Consider the following 23,981-nt stretch of genomic DNA (forward strand, 5'->3'; position numbering starts at 1 on the left):
TTACAGAATGAATTGATTGAAAAAGAAAAAGAAAGTCAAGAGACCAAAGAGGCGGGCGGAAAAGGGGGGAAAGCTCTCCGTTCTTGGTTCTCCCCGGAGATTCCCGAATAGGTCAACCTTTCAAACTGCTGCTGAATCCATGGGCAGGCAAGAGACAACCTGGCAAACTGAAACATCTTAGTAGTCAGAGGAAAAGAAAGCAAAAGCTATTCCCGTAGTAGCGGCGAGCGAAATGGGAGCAGCCTAAACCGTGAAAACGGGGTTGTGGGAGAGCAATACAAGCATAGTGCAATTATATGAGCTGGCGGAGCAAAGAGAATGGACACGTGTCGGGTAATGGGGCAGCGAGTGTGTCCAGTTGAACAATGGACACGTGTTGCACGAAGGGTGGAACAACGTGTCTAACGCCTAATGGGGACACTCGTCGTGAGAATTTTGATACTGACCTTACTTCAATGTGAATTAGGGCGACAATAGGAGTTTTAAAAACTTTGGGCTCATATATAGTGGGAAATGAAGCTAAAAAAAGGCACACGCCATCAAGGTAAGCAACCAATCGATTTTTTCTCGATTAGTACTTGTAGGAGTCGCTAGGACAAACATGTATACTAATAAATTTAGAGAATTAAACGAGTAGATATATATGAAAATATGCATGATGTAGTAATTACAGATTAAATTGGATGTTGTTTTCATGTTTTCCACTGTACTATAAAAAATGAAGGGATTTTGTGATCTACGCTCCGAGTAGTTGATGAATGTTATCTTCTTTTTTAGCTTGTTCGGCTACATGAAAATTGTATGCTATCTCCAGATGATTGATTGTGTGTTATTACTATAAAGCGAGATACTGGCAACGAGATCAGACTAGGGCCCTAGAGATAGACTAACTGAATGATGACCTAAGTCAGTACACTTCTTGAAGACTAAGCACCTTAGGATCGTGAGCGGTGATTAGAGGGTCTAGACCCTAACTCCCAAACTAAGAAAGATTCGAGGAGTTAGTACAAAGTACATCAGAGTTGAGAGTCCCCTTTCAAGTCACTTAGGCGCCTTAGAAACCTAGTAGGCCTCCACCCACGTCATCTGACTAAGGTAATTCACCAAGTTGTTAGTAGTATGAATGGTGTCACCAAAGTCTCCACCACTCTATCCTCTTTGATATCCTAATAGCATTATCAGCGAACTAGATTGAATCCAAGGTCGAACTATCTATTTAATAAGAATACGTAAATAAGAACTAAAACAACCATTAAAATAACATTAATAGAAAATGAAAACTTTTTGCATTTATTTGATAACTATTTTCATTTTTTTTTAAGTAAACTTTTTTTTTTTTTAGGTAAGGTTCTTACCTTTATACACATTGGGACATGAAAGAAGCTTGATCCAAATGTGCATGAGCCAGGGCGGCGGTGTCTCTGATCACAAGGATAGACATGAGGTTGGATGGAGAAGCTGCGAGTGATGATGCAGGGAAGATCTTCCTGTGTGCAAGAGCAACCATCACTTCGTGCAACTTCCTGCTCCTATTATTCCCCGTTGTAATACCTGCAGTTGCATGACTTGAAAAACAACTGACTTCATGAATTACAGAGGGAATTTTAAATTTTATAAAGGTGTGAAGGTAAAAGGAAAGTGGCAAACTCGCGCGGTGAAACAAGCAACAAAATCAGATGTTAAATTTTCCTAAATACTGTTAATATACTTAGCAATTGAACGTATCAAATGATTCCTTCTCCCTCTTTCTTCCTCTGGAAGGTCTTTCACCGCCACGGCCACGGCCCCGACCCCGACCACGACCACGACCACAACCACGACCCTTTCGTTCTTGCTGGTCATTCTCTAAAGTCAAGATGTCCTTTGATACAGTATCTTCATCAAATTTTTGTTTGGGAGGCCTACCACGGCCTCTCTTTGCAGGAGATGGCTGATGCAAATGCTGGGAAGGTGAGAACGTCTCTGGCACCGAAATCCAGTCTTGTCTCATTATTCGAGGCCTTCCCCGACCTCTACCTCTGCCCCTTCCTCTTGGCAGCTTGAGTTGCTGCTGATCAATATGATGAGTGTCTTTGCACATATCTGGGCCAGATGTCTCTCTGTCCTCCACATTTGATTCCAGAAATTGCTGGTCACAATCTCCAGCAGGCGAAGATAATGAAGTCGCAAAAGTTTCTTGAATTTTCAACTTATGAGGCCTCCCTCGCCCACGGTGCCCCCTTGGTTGACTCTTAGGACTACAAATAACATCTTTAGTCAATAATGCCTCAGAATATTCATTTTTGTCTGCCTCAGATGTACCACGCACCGCTTGCTCTGAATGCTTTGGCGCCATGGTCTGATGCTCAAGAGGTGGGGATGCTGCTATACTAGTTCTCCAAGTTCCAGTTATTTCAGAAGGCCATCTAACTCGAGGATGCTTATTGGATAGTTGAGGGTTCTCAGCCTCACAGCCCTTGCTTATTCCAGTTTGATCATCGCTCACCTTGGATATTCGTTGTTCTTCCAGACTATTTTGTTTATTGCCAACTTCGCCAAGTACCTTCCCCTTGGAAGTTTGAGCACCGGTTATTTCATTCGCCTCATTGTCTCCATGGTCAGACTTCGCATCAAAGAACTCCAAATCTTCATTTTCCTCTTGTAACTTCTGGCAACCTTGAGCATCCATCACTCCATTTTCTTTAGCATCGTCATCGTTAGGCATAGCATCAAAGAAATCCAAAGTGGCTTCTTCACCAGGACCCTCTTCTTCGTTTGATACCTTGGATGCTCTCTACATTATAATCAGAAATTTGATCAACATGAATGCTAAAATCAGATTAAAAAATTTAAAAGCCAACTCCATAGAAAATATTGTTATAGAAAAAAATGTCTACAACTACGGAGAATGTAGTGTAATGTAAGCCTGTAATTAACACCTTCTGACGGTGGAAATGAAACTTGCGCTTTCTCAGGCGATGGAAATGAAACTTAAAACACCTTCCTAAGTTGACTCAATATTAGTTTTCACGCAACTACACTTAATATTTTGAAATATCAAAGCTTCTCTCCTTGACAACAGATCATCAGCAAATCTATCCCTCTAGCCTCCACCCACGACTCTCTCTACAACATAAAGGAGAATTCTTCTACCTCATCTCCAAACAAACACTGATGAAATCCTATGTCTTCCTTTCTTTCAGAGCCAGCTGCCAACAACAGCAGGACACCACCTCCACAAGCAGTGGGTGAGGAAAAAAGTAGCTAAAGAAGATAAAGAGATGCAAAAATGTATAATTTCAACAGTTATTTTATATTGAATGGAAAAAGAAATATCTGATTATTTTTTGTGTTTCCCAATAGGAGTCCCATAAGCTGGAATAATTTAGCTAGAGCAGTAAAATATATCTTATGATAATCTTGAAATGAAATGGAGTAATATGATAGATAGCATGTGTTAAAATATATCTTACGGATAGGCACAAGGTTAATATCAAGAAACAATAAAATATATCTCATGGATGGCCATATCTCAACTTAGTTACTAAAAGACTCGCCCCTTAGAATGAATTATCAAGGAAGCTGGAGAAGAACTGAATTACTGAGAAGATTAGTTATATAAATATCTTGGAACACGATCAGATATTGGAATGGTGGCTTTAGCTCTGACTCTAAGGTTCCATCCCCATCTTGACATGGGACACAGTTATAGATTGACTTGGTCTTCATAATTAACAAATAGTTACATTACAATTTTAGTCCCTGAACATTAAACTTTGTGTCAATTTGATCCTTGAAGTTGATTCTTGTTCTCAACAGAAAAAAGAACAATACATTAATAATAATAAAAAATACTTAGGCCTCATTTACTTACTACAAATCAACTTGCTAAGAATCAGAATGAAAATCCATTGGAATGTGAATGATATTTCTTTGTTGTTCAATATGAGCTATTTGGAATCTGAATCAGAAGGTCCTTCCTATTGTTTAGACAATCAAGAATTAAAATAGAAATGAATATTCTATTCTGAAGTAAATGGGGTCTTAGATCTCAAACAATCAAATCATCTAGTATCTTTATACTGCTAGTACAAACAAAGATCAAATTGAATTAATGGTAAACTTTTAGTGAGCCTATTAGCAGGGTTAACATCAGTCATTGCATGAAGAGAAGCTCCTTTAGTCCAATTTTATAAAAGACTCTTTGGCTACCATGGAAGGAATGAAGCAACGGAATTTTCAAGGATAATGAGAAGCCTTTTGACACTATTTTTGAGAACCTATCTTACTTGTCCCGTACTTGATGTAAATGTTTTCCCTCCCCTCTGACAGCTATTGTTTTCTTCTCTTTTAACCAAATGGAGGAGTTTTTTTGTAACCGACTTACAGTTAGAGTTTCTTTTTCCTCCCTCCTCTCTCTTTGAGAGGCATCCTATTATAAGATACTTCTTTCGTAATATTTCATATCATCAATGAAATATATGTTTCCTAACTTACTTATTGAGCCACTTATTATTGGACACTCTGCCGTTTCAGCTGAGTTGTTTCTTGTAAATTTTCTGTGTTGAAGCTCATTTCTATTGCCATAAAAGTCAAGCTCCCCCTTGTGCGCAACGAAAGTAAAGTTCTATCTATGGTTGGTAGACTACAGAAACTTAGAACACTTAGGATTGTCGTCAAAAGCAAAATCCAAGCTAGGTGTTTCCCCCCTCAGAGTGCTGCAGGGCTTGAACTTCTGTCATTTTCAATCTATCCTTATGTCTCCCTCAAATGTTTAGGATGAGTAACTTGAAGCTCATTTCTTCCAGTGGCTTACAGAAAAAGCCAGAGTACTTAAATCCATCTTCAATATAAATAATCCAGCTGAGTTCTATCACTAAACTAGGAATCCTAACCTCTCAGAATAGAAGCGTACAATGAAGAGTGTGAAGAAAGAAATGAGGAAGACTAAAGCCTCCGGATTTATTCTCTCCTCTTCTGAGTTTTTCCTCCAAGAACCTTACACAATCACTAGTGTAATGAATGTAATGGGAACATACACAATACACACTGTGATGTGATGCCAACCAACATACAAAAATTTAACATATCTCCTTTTGTGGAGTACATTGATAAAATTAAATTAACCGTAACCCAATAGCTTAAGTTTTTGAGTTCAATGGTGATTTAACATGGTATTAGAGTAGGAGATTTTGTGTTCAAACCTTTGTAATGCTATTTCTCCCCAATTAGTATGATTTGCACTTATTAGGCCTTGTTCAAATTTCTAAGCCCATAAATGAGGAAAAGTGTGGAAGTATTGATATAACCCATCAGCTTTAAGTTTTTTGGACTGATAGGTGATTTAAGACCTTTCAAGATTATCTATTGATTGCTCTTGGAGCTTTAATATTAACCCTTTGAGATATGCCAATCTATAAGATATGTTTTATTGTGTGATCTTTTGACTATTTTTTCACTCAAATGCTATCCATGTGATATATTTTATTGTATGCATATACTACAAGCAAGAAACAAAATAGATAGCACGCAAGGCAGCCTAAGGTGGAGTAATATGCAGTACCTCTTTTGGTTCTTCCATCATTTCTCCTTGTCTTTCCTCTTCATGATGCTCGTCGATCATTTCAACTTCTTGAGCTCCTTTGAATGTACCTAGCACTTCAGTTTGACCTGCTTGTTCACAGTCTCCTTCAGCCCCATCGACATTTTTTCTTAACGAACTACATTGGTCTTCAGTCCCTTTAGTTGGTAGTGCTTTTTTTGCATGAAGTCCAACAACCATTAGATCCTGTGATTGTTTTATCTCTCCAAAATCTTCAGCCCTATCTGTACTCTTAGCTTCCACGTCATGAGGATCATTAATCATTTCAACTTTTCTAATTTCCATAAGTCCACCAATTTCTTCCCTCGACGAACCACATTTTGCTTCAATCCCTGTCATTGCTAGTGCCTCCTGTACACCGAGATTTGCAGCTGTCACGGTCTGTGATTGCCTTTTCTCATCAATATCTTGAATAACATGTCTACTCTTGACTTCTTTTTCACAAGGTTGGTCAATCATTACATCTGCCTGAACTTCTTTAACATCACCAAGCACTTGAATTTGGCCTCCTTTCGCATGATCTCCTTCTTCAGCTTCATGAACTTTTCCCCCCAATGAACGACTTTGTTTTCCAATCTCCTTAATAGCTACTGGAGCATGAAGACCTATAATCACCAGATTCCGTGATTTCTTTGGCAGATTAAAATCATTAGCCCCATATTTATACTTGATTTCCTCTCTATGATGCTTGTCAATCATTTCATCTTCTTGAACTTCTTCAAGTTCATCCAGCACAACTTCGCCTCTATGTGCGTGATCTCCATCTTCAGCCCCAATAATTACTTCTCTCAATGAATTATTTTGTTCTTTAGACCCTTTACTTGTTACTACCGCCTCCGCATGGGGTCCTCTTATGTTCAGTTTCTTTGATCGCTTTATCCTATTAAAATCCTCTTCTATCTCATCATCACTCTCCACTTCTCGGCGACGACTCCTTCCTGCTGACTTCCTCCTCCGCTTCTTCCTCTTTACTTCCTTACCCTCCACCTTAAAGTTATACTTCCCACATTTGGATTTCACTAGCTCCCCACTTTCACAAAGCTTCCCCAAATGGCGACGCAAAAATGCGGGGTGAGCCCATGGTAAATCCTTATACTCATTCACAATAAACTCCGATATTAATTCCTCACTCAACCCATCTTCCTCTCCCATTTCAGCTATTGCCTTCTGTATCATCTACATTCCCAAAGATATCAATTCATCAACAACCATCGCTTCAATTGCAACCACAATGCACAAAAAATTTCCTCACAATATCAATTACAGAAATAAATAAATAAATAAATAAAACTCAAAGGAACAGATAACCTCAAAATCTTAATCGACAGAAAGGACGAGCAACGAGAAAGAAAGTTACCGAGGCATATGGAAGATGAGTGGGAGTGCGAAAGGAAGGGAAATTCTGATGAAGACAGCACTCGATAACGGACTTGAACTGCTCGGAGGGGAAGGGCAAGGAGTGGGCGCTGCCATTGGTCGCATATTTGGCGGCGGCGGCGGAGAATAGGGCGTCTCTGAACCTTCCAGCAATGAGTGAATATCGGTGATCGGAATGCGGCGTTACAGAGGATGGAGGCGGGGAATTTTCCGGTGGCGTGGGAATGGTAGAAAGATGGGGTTGGGAGTTCTCCATATTGGCGGTGATGCATTGTCGTTCTCGTTGGAGACGCAAACGCTGTATTCATATATGATCTTTGAATTCCAATTTTATTTTTGGCAAGTCCCACTCAATTCAAAATAAAATTTAGGTTAAATTAATAAAAAAATATTCTTTAAAATATCCTTAATTTTTTAAATTTTTTAATAATAACCATAAACTCTAGAAAGAAAAAAAAAAGAAAAAAAATTATTAATATTTTGTTCCAAATTACTTAACAAAAATTAAAAAGTTTGTGAGTAAAGAAACATTAAATTTTATTTAGTAAATCAATTATTTTTTAAAAAATAAATTTATTAGACATTATTTAACCAAAATTTAAAAATGTAATAATTTATAATTAATTCACGCAAATGTTATAATTATTTATTATCATCGTCCCACATTATTATCAGAGTAATGTTGTATTTTTTTAATTTATATATATATATATATCTAATATTTTTAAAATGATAGAGAAAATTTAGGAGTATTTTTTTACAATTTAGGAAAAAAATATTTTTTTTAAAAATAATCAAAATTCAAATGGTTTTTTGTTTTTAACTTGGCCTCCAAGTTATGCTTTTCTCATATACATGGATTTGATCTTCCTCATTATTTGTCGTAACAGAAAATTTTATTTATTTATTTATTATTTTAGGTTACGTGTGAATGTATTTGTGAATTTCTATTTTAATATAGAATGTCCAAATATATATATATATGCCATTTTTAGATTTAGTATTTTATTTATTTATAATAGTTTTTACCTTTGTTGTTTTTTTTTTTTAATGTATAATATGTTAGGATTTGTTTTTTCTTTTTCATTTTTTAAACTAAAATAAAGAAGGATTTTAATTTTCTAAAATCTCAGTTCTTTCAAAAATCTATTTAGAATTTATTTAAATAGGAAATGTAGATTATAAATTTAACTATCGATTTGCTTCCCTTCATTAACATTTCTCCTCAATTAATTTAGAGTATTAAGCTTACTCTTGAGAATAATCGACATTGTAAATCGGTGATTGAAGTCAAAATGAATCTCTCAGTAGAGCAACTTGACTTTGTGGAAATACTTGACTTTGTAGAAATACTGAGCAATCGTCATGTGATGTTGTAAAATTGATAATAGTTCGTTCTCTAGAAGTTGTAGTCTCGTATCGTTCTTCTTTGAGAACAACATCACGAACGTATCTCATGCTTCTTCCCAAATATGCTCTAACATCTATTCTTCGATTGTTGTCTTCAAGGAAAACATTGAAGTTTCACTCCTGCCAATTATCTCTCAAAGATCATGTACTTGTAAATAGAACATCATGCATGTTGTCCACGTGTTGTAGTTGTTGTTGAGTTTCTTGATTTCTCCAACTATTTGGAAATCACACATTGTGTTTGCAATACTTCAATAATACCAAACAAGCCTTTTTGACACAAAACTTATAGAGTCACGTACTACTCGCGACACAAAGAAACTCACTCAATAATAATTTCAAGAAATCGACTCAGATGTGGAAGATCAAATAGAGCTGCAACCACAGAGCATACTAACGGACTACTCACAACACAAAGAAACTCACTCAATAATAAGCTCAAGAAATCGTTTTAGATGTGGAAGATCAGACAGAGCTGCAATCACAAAGCATACTAAGAATTCCAAGAGATCAAACATCCTAAACCAACCTTGCTCTGATACCATATTGTTGAACACAACACAACGATATGTGGAAACACTCGCACACTCTATTAAAGACCAATCGAGAAGAGATTACAAGACACTCTCTAGAATCCTACTATGTGTTCGGTATTTCTTGGGATGAAAAACTAGGTAGGGTGGAGTAATTTAATTCTTAAACATTTTCCACCCTCTTCCCTAAAAATATCTCAATCTTTTTCATAAAATAATGGAGTATATTTATTCCTAAAATACCTCAACTATTTAAGTATTTTTATTTTAGGTATTTTTATTTTTAAAATATCTAAATCATTTTTTCTTGAAATAGGAAATATATAATGACTCATACATTTGACCCTATGGACTAGTGATATATTATAATACTAGTGTCATACTTCCTGGGAACACCCTCATCATCATAGCTTCGCACTCATCATCTCTAGGGAAATATCCCTATGCTTATGTACACACCATATGCATGAGGTCCCTCTAGATCTCATCTTAACATCTTTTCTGACACAAGTCTAGTCTTATTTAGTAACACATGCTCGTTAGATATTTATATTACCGAAGATCTCCAATTCAAGTCTGGGCGATGCCATTTTACAATAATGAAATTTTAATTAACTTAAATATGAAAAGGTCCAGTCATATACAAACTCATTATATAATGTATTTCCACTCATGTGCTAGCATCGACTTAAATAATATTTTGTGGTGAAATATTGTACAAATTATTTGTATAATATAATTTCTTATTTTTAAATTTGGTGTGTAATTGTTTATCATCTCCCTTTAACACACTCAAGGTGGTCCCCTTTTGAAAATTGCGTTGGAAGAGTGCAGGCATCGCCTGCTGCCCCGTCCTTCCTTGTTTCCCTCGTCCTTCCTTGTTTCCCTCGTCCTTTCTCGTCTCCCCCGCCTCTCGTCTTCATCCCAATTTCAAACTCTTTTCTCGGTTCCGTTTTGGAATTTTCTTTGAAGAGGCTCCCATAAGTCTTCATACTGTGTTCGAGTCATAGCAAGAAAGATCTTGTGGAGGGTAGAAAAACTTCTACGTTGTTGGAATACTTGAAAGACCATGCACACTACGATATTATGTACACCATGATATTATATGCAATTCTTTCCCTCCACAATTTTTTGAGTAGTGTGAGTGTACGCTAGTCGAAGGTCAGGTCTAGGGCATACATATACAAGTCTACTTGGAGCCTATGTGCATGAACGTGGGTCGTGTGTAAAGAAGTAATACACATCCAATCAGCCTCGGCTGGAAAGTAAAACCAAGGTCATGATAATGATAAAAGGATAGATTCCAACATGATTGCATTTTTTTACTCTAATAGTAGAGCTACTTAGTATTTTTAAATACTCAAGTCACGTGCTACTTTTTTTCTGGTGAAGTTAAGACGCCCTTATACACACGACGATGTTGTTATAAATGCCATGAATCGAAGCTAGAGTAGTTGCATTTGTGTTTAAATTGTAGTCCTTAAATTAGTTCAGAGCATTTTCATTACTTTGAACGTGTTGTTACTCCATTTTTGCTTTTCTATTGATGCTTACTTTTATTTTAAATAAATTTTACAAACACTCAACTTCACAATATTGTTTATGGAATGTTTTATATTAATTCTTCTACTCATGGCAGACATCTGAAACATGCAATGACAACCTTAATTTTCGGTCTATGATTGAAATAGATTGTCGGTCTATTTGAACCATTACGTTCATTTATTTTCCCTTTTGAAGATGGAAGGTTCGACTCGGGTTTTACCATATTTAAAAATCAAATTAAATTTAAATGGTTAAGTTTTAAACGCAACTCATTCTAAATGGAAATAAACTTGAAAAGTATGAAATTATTCTTAGCTTTTCTAGTAAAACAAAGTATCTTTTGTGTTTATGGTTGAGAGGTGATGTTGGGATAATGTTTTGTGTCGTCAAAACCATAATTATTCTGATCTAGATGGCCGCCTGTCACCAAACCTCCATCACCATCAATTGTACATTAACACGTGTAAAGAAATTACTTGATGTAACGTGAGAAAAGGAATGTTAAATGTTAATTTAATGAACCATTCTGGTACAACTTTAAATGTTCAAAACAAAGCGTTTGGATCAGCTGTGATGTAACGATGCAATAACTTATGAGGGTAAATTGGAGATTTCTCCCTTCCCACTCTTGCACCGTTCTCTAAATTTATGAACGTATATTAGTAGTTGAGTACGTGTTCATACGTCGTTTGAGTTTAATACCTAAAAAGAGAGACACGTTGAGAATTTAGTACGTCCAAGGCAGTGACGAAACCCAATTTCAACCAACCCACAATAACAATCGTCTCAACTCTGAAATCCTTCCATAATACCACATGAACATTATGTACCATTGAAATATTATTAGATTTATTAGAATGTTTTACTCTTTTTCAGTAGAGATTATATTGAAAAATAAAAATTATTTATTAATTTTTTAAACGAACTTAAAAATTATATAAAAAAATGGAGATATTTCGTTTAGAAAATTCAATTGGTACGAAGAATCTCATTCTGATTCTCGAGGATGTAGAGATGAAGAAGACTTTTCCTTCCGAACTCGTGCCATGAATTTCAATACTCATCATTTTACCGCTGGTAATGTACCTTTACATCTGCATACAAGTGGCGTGTATATTTGAAAAATTCCGGAACAAAGATAATTATTTTTATAAAGAAAAAATGTCACCGATATTGAATTATATAATTCATGCTCCAATTTGTTACCCTAGTTTTTTTTTCTTTTCCTCAAAAAAAAATTAAAATAATAGCAATTTTAAAATTTTTAGTTTTAAACTCTTTTATTTGTTTGATATGATAGGGAATAGGAAACAACCTTTTCCCTTAAAACAAGGAACGAACAAGAAAAAATTATCATTTTCATTTTTAAAAAAACAAGAAACTATAAAAATAAATTACCTAATTATTGGCTAAATATTAAGAACCAATTTAGTTGACTTTTTATGATTCGAAAGTTAACTTAATTTTAATACATTGTCACGTTTAGTTGTTAATTCTTTAATCCATACTCCAATTCAAAATATTTATTATAACGTATACTATATGTTTTATATAATATAAATATTAATTTACAACAACATTTAGAAGACGTGAAACTGAAAAATTAAAATTTTATTCGAAAATTGTAAAACGTAAAGTATGATAAAGAAAATTGGTAATGAAGGTTAAAGAAAAGGAAGTTTTAATAAGTTGATAGATATGGAAACAAAAAAAAGGCATCTTTAATGGGTGGCCACGGGTACCCTCCCATTGAGGCAGATCTCCTCTCCTCCTGGTGCAGCCCCTCCCCTAAATAAATTTATTTTCTGTACCATAATGAAATGACCTGTTCCTTTCATTTGATTTGTGAATAATTATGAGTAAATGTTGTAATGTTAAAAAGAAAATTTAAAAAAAAAAAAAAAAGTTAAACACAAGAAAGGGCGATTGATATAAGAAAGTGGGGAAAGGGGAAATTTAATGTAATTAAGATTGAAAATTGGGAAAAAGGAATGATTTTTTAAGAGAAAAAAAGAGGAGCAAAAGGAGAGTAATTCTGTTCCATTCCGCTCATTGGAACCAAAAACAAAATTCTTTTCTTCCCAAAACCCAAAATAGCTCTTCTGAGAATACCAAGAAACCTCTTCCATTTCGTCTCTTCCTCTTCAAATCGTTTCTGTGTGTTCAATTTCAAAAAAGGGTCGCTCTAGTTTCCGTTTGTTCCTCGCAAATCTGTGAATTTATGGCCGATTCATTCACATAGGACACTTCCATTTTCATCCCATATGATGTAGATTAGTGGAATTTTGGGGTGGTACCAAATGCACCCATATAATCGGCTGCCCAGCAGTGGCCACTCAACTCCGTCACCGCCGCCCTCTCCTCTCCGGTCCCCTCGTCTCCGCCACTCTCGCTCTAAGGGTGCCCGCTTCACTCAAGCTCAGCAACCGCCTCGCTCTTTTCCCCAGCGACTTGCCTGGTTAATCCTCTCCGTTTTACTTCGTCGTCAAGGGATCTTCCTTTTTGCCCCTCTAATCTACATCTCCGGTATGCTTCTTTATATGGGCACTGTCTCTTTTGATGTCGTTCCAGTCATCAATCATCGCCCTGCTCCTGGCTCTGTTTATCGAAGTCCCCAACTCCTCGCCAAGCTTCGCTCCGAGATGGATGCTGACAACACTTCCACTGATGCGGTTTGTTTTTCATTTTCTTGTTTTCCTTTCTGGGTGTTTCGAATTCCGATTGGGTGATGCCTTTCTTGATGTGGGTTTGATTTGTTTTTATCCAATTAATCGGAATCGCGATATGGGTGTCTTGTTTTCTTGTTGCTTCTTTCCCTTTCTGTGTGGTTGCGTACGAACTTCCTTACATTTTCGATTTGATTTTGATTGGTTTCTTGGGATTTGTTGATTCGTCTCCCGTGAGCTTCTTTTCCATTGGATTTGACATCGTTTCTTGATCTACTCTTCCTAGTTTTGAATCTTAATAGTTCTTCTTTGTTGAACATTGCATGCTGACGAATTGCAATGAGTGATGCTCAAGATTTGAATTCTTTTGTTTCGTTTCCTCTTTTTTCTTTTTGAATTTATGGAAAAGAAATGTGTTCTCTATTAAGAATATCTCATCTTTTTCATACTTTTCTTTTTGGGAGGGACTTCGTTGATATTGAGATAGATGAACAACTCTCATTTCTTCCATATTTATGTTTCTGGAATGCTAAGTTAGCCTGGGCAGATTTTGAATTCAAACAACTCTCTCTCGGAAGCTTAGAAATTGACTAGAAAGTATGAAATCACTGCAACCCTTTGTAGAGAGCTTAGGTTAAGTTTTAAAGTATTTGATACCTGTTTTCTCAACGTAGATGAACAGGAGTCTGATAAGAAAATTGGTTATTGGTATGAAATCTATTGAACTATAAGGGTATTGCCCAGAAAGGGACCAAAAATTCAGGAAAAGAGTTACTTTAGAAGTGTGCTAACTTGGCTTTTCTGTGGGTCTCATCACCTATTGTTGGCGTGCAATTAAAGAGATTCTTTAATTCCTTTCATCTATGAAGAGTGTTACCTTTGGAAAATTATGTTTTACTTATTTCTTCCTTGAAACTTTGGTCGATTCTTCGTCTCTATTAAGATGTTATGCTCTGAATCTTATATGTCAATGTCTTTTATGCCTTTCTTGTTGACGTTAAATACGTAAAATAACCGCAGATATCAACGATATGGAAACACTCCTATAAGGGTGGTCAGTGGAAACCATGTATCAACAATTCCTCAGGAGGTAAGAGACCTGTCAATGACTCTGAATCATGTATTGTTTCTTGTATATGTGTATTTCAAGGAATTCCCATTTTTCTATTCCGTTTTAAACGTGGAAAAATCACTTTATGCCAAAGATGCTCAGTTTTTTTAATCCTTGAGGTTAGCCCCAAAGTCGCTTTGAGAGGTGGCGGCTCTCTTAAGCCATTCTGAGTTCCGCTTCCTTTCATAGATGATCGATATCATTTTCAGAATGTTACAAAGTTCTTGCTTTCTTGGGACATTAACTGTTTCATTTATTCTTTGGAATCATATGTCTGGTTTTGTTTTAATTTTTATAGGCCTACCTGAGTCAAATGGATATATTTATGTTGAGGCAAATGGCGGTTTAAATCAGCAGAGAACATCGGTTGGTTTCTTTTACATCTCCTTTCGTTTCTTACTACCCGACCCCGTGAAGGAAACTGTTCTCTAGGAAATAGCTTTCTCTGCAACAATGCGTTTTTTTCTCATTATATGTTGTTATTGTAGATATGCAATGCAGTTGCTGTGGCTGGCTATCTTAATGCAACGCTTGTAATTCCTAATTTTCATTTCCACAGCATTTGGAGAGATCCTAGGTTTGTTTACAGTATACTTTATACTACAAATCTTAACACTTATGTTGAAGCTTGATGTTATCCAGCTGATAAGAAAATTTGTACGATGTATCCGTCTTCCGAGACTAATTTATTTAATGTTGGGTTTTGTTGTTCAGCAAGTTCAGCGAAATATATGATGAGGAATATTTTATCAAGACCTTAGAGAATGATGTACGCATTGTTAACAAGATTCCGGAATACATAATGGAACGCTTTGACCACAACATGACTAATGTCTACAACTTCAGAATAAAGGCATGGTCGTCCATTCAATATTACAAGGACATGGTGCTTCCGAGACTACTTGAAGAACTGTGAGTGTTTCTGTTCTAACCATTAGCTTTTCGTTTCTCGACAATCATAGACTTGCATTGTTAAATGTTTGTGGAAGATTCCTCCATCACATTTTCTACCTATAAGTGTGCTTCAGAACAATAAAGAATATGGAAATTAGTGCCCCAATAATGTAAGAGTAGTGTTAGAAAACCTACGAACCAGGAGATGAGGGGATTCCCACCCAAAAGCTACAAAGGATAGCAAGGGAGAAACTAACATAGGAGTAATAGCACTAGCCACACAACTTTAGAAGATCTTAGCCTTCCCTCTAAAGGTCCAGCCCACGAGGGCTCCACACTTGTAGGGAAGCATATCAGTAAATCAATTTCTTTCCGGATGAAGGGCCACCCTCTGTGAATGAAGAGACAATGAAGGAAGAGATGGTCCAAAATTTTCCACCTCCTTATAACATAAGCAACAAAAGGAGGGAGAAGGCCCAAGATCCTTTGGAGCTTCCCTAGAGTATAGAGGTTTCTGTAAGCAAGCAAAAACAAAAACAATCTCATCTTGTGAGATCCTACGTCGGTTGGAGAGGGGAACGAAGCATTCCTTATAAAGGTGTGGAAACCTCTCCCTAACAGACACGTTTTAAAACCTTAAGGGAAAGCCTAGAAAGGAAAGCCCAAAGAGGACAATATCTGTTAGCATGGACTTGGGCTATTACTCATCTTCTCTGGAATCTTGAACCTCCAAAGAAGTTTTACTAGGTGTTAGAATTTCTTTATAAATAAAACGTCTTTAAAAAAATTTAAGACCTTTTTACACAGTATGTGTAATGGCCCATGCCCAAGCCCACCGCTAGCAGATATTGTCCTCTTTTGACTTTTCCTTTCGGGCTTCCCCTTAAGGCTTTAAAATATGTCTGCTAAGTAGGTTTCCACACCCTTATAAAGAGTGTTTTGTTCTCCTCCGCAACCAATGTGGGATTCTCACGGTATACATCCAAACGGGGTTGTGTCTTTATGATCCCTTGGAAATGAACTATGGCTAAATGTTCAAAATTTGTGGATATGGGCTGGAGACATCCAGTTGATGAGATTAGGAACATTAAGATTTGGTAGAAAATAAATGAGGTAGGAGGTAGGACATGTATGGGAGTGTAAAGGTTTTATTTTACCCTTATGGTACTCTACAAATAAAAGGTTTCATTCTTTTTCCTATACATTTTTTTGCTTTGACAGTGAGTTCGTGAACTCCTAGGCTTCTTCACTTTTCTCTCTCCTGTTCTTAACCCTCGATGGACATATATTTCCATTTTGTATGACTAGGAAAAAGACCACACGCACACACACAGACTTGTATGTATATATATATATATATTGTAGAAACCAAAATATATGATGAATAAGCTCTATCTTGTGAATCTTAGGTGTTTGATAAGCATTTGGTTTTTGAAAATTGTTATTGTTTTCTGACAATTTTTTACCATGTTTTTCATCTTTCTTAAGAAAACATTTGAGTCCATATCCAAATTCTGAAGTTTGAAAATACCACACACACAGGCTTGATTTTTTTGAATTAAACAAGGGAATATGATTCAAATGACAAAAACTAGGCTTGGAGTTTGAAAATACCCCTAGAAATTAGACAACAAACCGAAGAAATTCATCCACGAAAGTAATGTTTATAAGCTTGATTTTCAAAAACAAAAAACTATATGCTTATCAAACGAGGTCTTGATCTGCTCGTTATTCATACTGTGAATATTTGATCTTAATTTTTGGAATAATTGGGAGTAGTTCACTCATTACAGGGTTATAAGAATTTCACCTTTTGCAAATCGGTTGTCGTTTGATGCTCCTCCTGCTGTTCAACGGCTTCGATGTTTAGCAAATTATAAAGCGCTAAGGTTCGCTAATCCCATTTTATCCTTGGGAGAGATTTTGGTTGCGAGGATGAGAGAACGCAGTGCCAGTAACGGTGGCAAGTATATTTCTGTACATCTTCGCTTTGAGGAGGTATGTTTTGAAAAATTGAATGTATTTTGAGTTTACGAAAAATGAGTTTATGAAAACCTGCTTTCAAACTTGGTTAACAGGATATGGTTGCGTTCTCGTGTTGTATTTTCGATGGTGGACATAAAGAGTTGGAAGACATGAAAGCAGCGAGAGAAAAAGGATGGAAAGGGAAATTCACAAAACCGGGCAGAGTCATACGTCCTGGTGCCATAAGGATTAACGGAAAATGTCCGATGACTCCATTAGAGGTGCTTGCATCGTACTATTACCTATATTTCATGAATGATGCTTCAAGAGCAGTTTGTAATTCTTGTATTCAACAGGTTGGGTTGATGCTCAGGGGAATGGGATTTGACAATAGCACATTTATTTATTTGGCATCGGGAAAGATATACGACGCGGAGAGAAATATGGCTCCGCTTTTGGAGATGTTTCCGAATCTGCTTACGAAGGAAATGCTGGCATCACCTGAAGAACTTTCCCCATTCAAGGTTGAATTTTGAGTTAAGTTCTTTTATATTGTGAAGTTTTTATGGACACCATATTTGCTTTCAGAACTTCTCTTCGAGGATGGCTGCTATAGACTATACGGTTTGTCTCCACAGCGAGGTGTTCGTGACGACACAGGGAGGCAACTTCCCTCATTTTCTGATGGGTCATAGAAGATATTTGTACGGCGGACACTCCAAAACTATCAGGCCGGACAAACGCAAGTTGGCATTGCTTTTTGATAACCCTGCCATTGGGTATGTCTTACTTACTCATGAGCATGATGATTTAACTATGTTTTGCTCATTTGTTTTTTGTTTCCCAGGTGGAAAAATTTCAAGAGACAAATGTTGAGCATGAGGAGTCATAGTGATTCCAAGGGATTTGATCTCAAAAGGCCGAACGACTCGATATACACCTTCCCTTGTCCAGATTGCATGTGTTTTACAAACAAATCAAACGATACGAAATCATCGTTAGCCTCGTGATTGGTTGAGAGTGGAAATGTATTGTTGTTGTTGCTGCTAACCCAACATTTTCTTTTGTGATTCTTTCATTTTTTTTCACCTTCTGACACAGCAAGAAATGGGTTGATGAGAGCATATTGGGTCTTGACTGAGGCATTTGGAAGTGAAGCTGCTGCTGTATCTAACCATAGTGTTTTTGGTTTTGTGGTCTCTTTGTTTTTGAGATGTTCTTTGTGATAGGATGTTAGATAGACTTCAGATTTATACTGTAAAAGTGAGTGTAGTTTTCTTAGATCATCCAATTTTCAGTCAATATTTTACTTTTCAACAACTGGTCTTTCAACCCTTATTTGCTATTAATTGTACTATACTTCCTCTTGGGAATCCTGTTGCAAATTAGATTTTCATTGTTCTCAGGATTCAAAATTTGGATATCGTATTTGGATATCGTATTTTCTTGAGACATATTACCTATTACTTGCAGTGTAGCATGTTTTTGTCAATTAATGCATTAATTGAGTTTAATTTTAATAAAAACATGGGATAAAAAATTGCAATGGAAAGTTCAACATGTACAATAATACAATTATATGCTAAGTTTCAATCTTATTGATTCACAACGTTTCATTTCAACACTTGACATTCAAAATTATTTCAAGACAACCGCTTCATAGCTTCCCCACTAAAATGAATGCAAAATAGTGTCGTGAAGTTCAAATATTGATGTTCTAACGTGTCTCACTTAGGCGGTGAAATATAAAAACAAAAAAAATTGTAAGGTTGTTTTAATCCCATTTGAAAGAAAAATAATTGTGAACAACTACTCCAAGAAAGCAAGAGGCTGAGGCGTCGACAAATTTATGTTTTGTATATGAACACAATTAATCACTCAAGAGGCTGAGGCGTCGACAAATTTATGTTTCGTATATGAACACAATTAATCACTCAAGAAGCTTATTGCAGGTTCCAACACCAACAGCAGCAGCAAGATGCCAAGCTGCATGAATGAATGGAGTTTGGGGCAAAGCATCATCAGCAACGAAAAGAACACCACCTAACAGCGTCGACACTTTATGCACGTTGTGAGCCATCCTCAAATCTGGATCCTTCAAAGCTCTTTTTGCAAACATTACCTGAGTTTCGTAATCAAACATATCAATATCAATATTGACCAATTAATCATGCAAAGGCATGAGCAAAATGTTACCTCCATCATCCCAGTGTGAAGTGCTGAAACCGTAAAGGGCCTCAAAGGCAATAGAAATGCAGATGCAGCCATCAACATCCTCGGGTTGTCGTTTCTTAAAGCTCCTGTCAGACACTGCAATATAGTTTGAGACATGAGAAAATCTAAGTTCAAATAAGCATACAAAACCAACTCTAAGTAAAACACCTCATAGCCCATGGTAGCAAGTTTTAAGCCTTATATGAGTTGGTAACTCAGAAAACTAGCCCTTTTGTAACAGCAAGCCCACTCCTTTTTGATAGGGTCCTTTTTTTTGGACTTTCCTCAAGGTTTTTTAAAACGTGTCTGTTAGAGAAATATTTCCACACCCATGTAAAGAATGATTCGTTCTCCACCTCAACCGATGTGGGATTCGTTCTCCAACCCAGCAAGCCCACTGTTATATACATCGGGATACTTCCCCATTGATGATGATGAATACGGACGTGTACACTATGATGATGATAAGTACAAACGTGTACACTATGATGATGATCATCATCATCATGCCTCGCATGACACTCGAAGTTTGCAGATCTCCGAACATCGCTACAAATGCTAGCTTGACTATGATGGGTCTAGGGGGGTGCGAAACACTTAGGGATCCACACTCGCACATGTGGGTCGTGTGTAGAGAAGTACTACACATCCAATTTTGTCCGAACTGGAGGTCACCCCTATGATGGTTTTCACGATAAGTCCTTAATAATGAGTTGCATGTGTTTGCATTCCCTGATACCAATAGTGGGGTCACTTAAAATACTCAAGCAGTGTGCTACTTTTATTTCAGGTAAAGGCAATGCATCCCTGTTTAACTGACAACGACATCGCAAGTCAAGACCATGACATATGTATAGAATAGTGGTATTTTATTTCTTAGACTTTAGGTTAGCATAGGGTGTTTTTACTTTTATTGTTTGTTTATTTCATTTAGTATTTCGTTATGTTGTTTTAAAGATGTTTTCGAACACATAAGTCCATGGTAGTGTTTTATGATAAAGTATTAAATGTTTAATTCCGCATAAGAGTATAGATTATGATGACGGTAACGGCTTTAGGTTAGTAGAAATCTAGGGTTGTTACACTTTTGTCTTATGCCAATAAACAAATCCATTACAAACTTACCACCGTGGCTGTAGCGATCATTGTGTAGTCGGCCCATCTTAGGTATTGTCTCAATTTTCCTCTGGAAGAATGATATAAACTTGAAGCAACTCCTACTCCAATCAATGAATTAGCATATAGCCTCGTTGGGAAATTCTTCCTGTGTTCCAAGTAAACAGCCAAATAATCAGACAAGCACCTACACACACATATGTCGAAAACTTTGGGCAGTAGTTACCTACCTTGGTGCCTGAATTCCAAGAGCAATAAAAGGAAGTGAGGTAAGCACGTTAGCCACCCTCTCCGCCATATTCCGATCACCTACCAACCAAATAACAAGAGGATAAACATTTTGAAGCCATTTATAAATAGTACTAAAGCCTTGGGACTCTCTTTTAAGTCCTCGGGTTTTCCCTAGGTTTTCCCTTCCTTTCTCCAATTGATGTGGATCTCATAATCCCTCCCTCTTCGGAGCTCGCTAGCACACTGCCTGGTGTTTGGCTTTGATACCATTTGTAACAGCCCAAGCACACCGCTAGCAGATATTGTTCTCTTTGGGTTTTCCATTCCGGGTTTCCGCTCAAGGTTTTTAAAAGAGCGTCTAACTGGGAGAGGTTTCCACATTCTTATAAAGGATGTTTCGTTTTCCTCTCCAACCAATATAGGATCTCACATAAAATCCAGCATTAAATCCAGCATTGCGAGATGATGTATGACTACGAAGGTGAAGAGATTTCAAGACTATACCTTGTATACAACCCCCAACAGGTCTCAAACAGGATGGTCTCTGCTCCCATACCCATCTGAAGATCATGAACAAACCGTTAATTGGTAAGAGCTCTATGAACATCCTAATCTTGTAAGCTGTTTGTGAACAAATAATACAAAGCTCTATCAGTTTTCATGTCAACTTACTGATTCACACTTAAAGCTGATGAACTCCCACAACTCAATGAAGAAAAATCCCCATCTCGTGAAGCCTTTTCCAAGGCGAATTGTTGTGAACCAGGCACCACAGCAACACCATGCAGACCTTCAAGGGCTCTACTAGAGTTCGATTTATTATAGATACCCATCAGAGTTTCAGTAACAAGCCGAATCATTCTCAATGCCAGCAACACTCTGCTGGCATCGAACAATATAACTATGTCCAGTGCAAACCCCTATGTTGAACTGCACAGGTAAAAATCTTCTTAATCAAATCTTCATTTGAAGAAATCAACATTCCCAGAAAAATCATATACACTTGCATACTTTTGGGCGTTTGGTTAGTAGAGAAGAAACTCGAGTACCAACTATTTCCACTGCCTATCAGACTTGCTTCTTTTAGCGAATCATTGTTTAATCAAGTACAACTCGATTCAATAACCTTGTTAATGAAGGAAGGGTGAGGCAGAGATCATTTCAAACAGAGAAAATTGAAGTTTCATCTAATTACATTGCAGATTTTGGATCCTTACAAATAGCAACAGGATTGCCTTTTCATGTTAGTTTGGTGGGAGCAGCAGCAGCAGCAGCAATACAGCTATGTATACCACAAAATTGAATACGCTATACGAATCATCGAGCATCCCCACAAATAAAAAATTAGAATATTCAAAGAGTCAACCAAACACTCATGCTCATTATTCAATATATAATAGAATTTTTTAATGATCGCAATCTTAACCTAGAAGCGGAATGGATTAAAACAAATACGATGAATATAGGGTTTCCAAATTCGAGATTTCAAGAACCAGATCACAAGAACAAGGAAAAATCCAGAAAGGATTTGACATTGAAGAATCGGAGAATGAATTAAAAACCTGATCATATTGAGATGCTGCGGCGGAGAGGAGGAGGAGGAGGAGGAGGACCGGCTGCGAGATCGATAGAGAAGGATCAGAGGAGGCGAGATTCAGGGGAGATTGGTGGAGATGCGAATCACTGAAAAGAATGTTGTTGTTCGACGGGAAGCAATTCGCATTCCCCCAATCAATCCTTGAGGTGTCCCCTCAGGCCTCAACCTCACCGAAATCGCTCGAAAATTGGAGAGATTTCATTTCATCAACACGGCCCCGGGAAAAGGGTATATACTCCTCCACATCAAATGGGATCATAACATTTGGAATCAAATTAACACATAATTTTGTTGATATTTGTACGCTCAAACAACAAAATTCTTATGCATTTCAATACCACTCATTTTTAATAAAATCTCTTGTTACCTTTAAATGTCTTACATGGATCGAATTGGTTTACTTTGTTTTTTATTCAACGACTTCACCCCAGTGGACGATGTTTTGACCAAATTCAAATTGGATTGAATATTGGATCAGGTTGATTTGACCATTTCTTAAAAGTCAACCAACCAACCCCTACCCACCCTTTTTAAAAAAATAATAATTAGAAAAAAAAAACATGGAAATGGGAAACCCAACAGAACCAAATCTGAGAGAAAAAGGTTTGTTTTTTCACGTCTGATTTTGATTTTGATTTTGAGTTTCTTCAAAACCCCTTTTTCCATGAAATCCGTACCGATACCCTTCTTTTTGTTTCCCAATGCACCTTTCTATTTTTTAATCAAAATTAGATTAATAATAATTTAGTAAAATAACAGTTGTTTTTTTTAAATAATTATAAAAATATGTCACTTTTTCTTTTTAATCATTTAATTATTTATATATAAAAAGAACTTTAAGTACGTTGAGAAGAATCTAAATAGAGACAAAAAAAAGAAGATATTTTTGTAATTAGTTTTGAAACCCATTATTGATGACTAATTTTTTGATCATCTTTTAATTATTTTACTCCTTTTTTTGGTCCTTATATATTTTTTAATTGTTTTTTTTTTTTTCTCCCCGAAGACATCGGCTATTAATACGTGACAGTCCCACATTTAATTAAAAAAAAGGATAAGAAAAAAGAAACAGAGACCAAGAATGTCTGAAAAAAATAAAAAATAAAAAACATTTTCAAACATTAGGCTTAAGATCATGTGGTTAAACCCACAAGACACGCACCAAAATCTTCTCTATGTTCTTTGTCTCTCTCTCTCTCTCTTCATTTTCTCTCGGGAAACAAACGCCTCCACGGCCGAACCGACCACCGTTTCACTGCGGCGGAATGAGAGTAAGAACCGTAACCTGCAGTCGCCACGGCGCCGGAGCCACCACCACCGCGCTTGTTCTCTTCTTGTGGGTTCTTCTCATTTTAGCTCCAGCCACCACCACACTCTGTTTTCAGCTTCCGCCATCGCCGAGGAAATTAGTCCGCTTCTCCACGGCATCGTTTCGCCATGCACCGTCTGCAACTTCCCCATCCGAGCTTCTGCACCGCCGTCAGTCATCCGCCGGCGCCGCCGCAGCTTACGGCGACGAGAAGCGGTTAATTCACACGGGTCCGAATCCGCTTCACAACTAAGTTGATAAAATTTTTTTGTCCTGAAATTTCAGAAACAAGAGCATAAAAAATTAGCATTCTGAGACAGAAATTTTGAAGGCTAATTGTTTGATGCTCTTGTTTCTTGGCATCATCATCTACTGTAGTGTGTTTTTTTTTTTTTTTTTTTTTAAATTTTTTTAATGTAACAAAAATTAATT

The 23,981-nt window shown here is 36.7% G+C and overlaps 3 protein-coding genes across 4 annotated transcripts; 1 reads left to right on the forward strand and 2 right to left on the reverse strand.

Annotated features, from left to right (window-relative positions):
• Nucleotides 1–1,590: 1,590 nt before the first annotated feature.
• Nucleotides 1,591–7,283, reverse strand: LOC111444998 (eukaryotic translation initiation factor 5B-like). 2 transcript variants are annotated; one of them, XM_023083168.1, is made up of 3 exons: nucleotides 6,939–7,283; nucleotides 5,543–6,757; nucleotides 1,591–2,773 (listed from the first exon to the last, which is right to left on the reverse strand). In XM_023083168.1, exons 1-3 carry the CDS (start codon nucleotides 7,212–7,214, stop codon nucleotides 1,709–1,711), a joined length of 2,556 nt encoding a protein of 851 aa, XP_022938936.1. In that variant the 5' UTR covers nucleotides 7,215–7,283; the 3' UTR covers nucleotides 1,591–1,708. The 2 variants fall into 2 exon arrangements, with proteins under 2 accessions (XP_022938936.1, XP_022938937.1); XM_023083169.1 differs by having other exon boundaries at nucleotides 5,543–6,795; nucleotides 6,939–7,022.
• A 5,141-nt stretch (nucleotides 7,284–12,424) lies between these two features.
• Nucleotides 12,425–18,455, forward strand: LOC111444999 (protein ESMERALDA 1-like). The gene is made up of 10 exons (XM_023083170.1): nucleotides 12,425–13,118; nucleotides 14,133–14,202; nucleotides 14,522–14,589; nucleotides 14,712–14,800; nucleotides 14,938–15,135; nucleotides 16,911–17,115; nucleotides 17,196–17,363; nucleotides 17,439–17,606; nucleotides 17,671–17,861; nucleotides 17,930–18,455. Exons 1-10 carry the CDS (start codon nucleotides 12,747–12,749, stop codon nucleotides 18,090–18,092), a joined length of 1,692 nt encoding a protein of 563 aa, XP_022938938.1. The 5' UTR covers nucleotides 12,425–12,746; the 3' UTR covers nucleotides 18,093–18,455.
• A 238-nt stretch (nucleotides 18,456–18,693) lies between these two features.
• LOC111445000 lies at nucleotides 18,694–22,504 on the reverse strand. The gene is made up of 8 exons (XM_023083171.1): nucleotides 22,206–22,504; nucleotides 21,316–21,573; nucleotides 21,148–21,203; nucleotides 20,643–20,721; nucleotides 20,422–20,560; nucleotides 19,279–19,392; nucleotides 18,995–19,204; nucleotides 18,694–18,937 (listed from the first exon to the last, which is right to left on the reverse strand). Exons 2-7 carry the CDS (start codon nucleotides 21,501–21,503, stop codon nucleotides 19,013–19,015), a joined length of 768 nt encoding a protein of 255 aa, XP_022938939.1. The 5' UTR covers nucleotides 21,504–21,573; nucleotides 22,206–22,504; the 3' UTR covers nucleotides 18,694–18,937; nucleotides 18,995–19,012.
• Nucleotides 22,505–23,981: the final 1,477 nt, after the last annotated feature.

This window comes from Cucurbita moschata, unplaced genomic scaffold (assembly GCF_002738365.1).
Source record: "Cucurbita moschata cultivar Rifu unplaced genomic scaffold, Cmos_1.0 Cmo_Scf00007, whole genome shotgun sequence".
Taxonomy (NCBI): domain Eukaryota; kingdom Viridiplantae; phylum Streptophyta; class Magnoliopsida; order Cucurbitales; family Cucurbitaceae; genus Cucurbita; species Cucurbita moschata.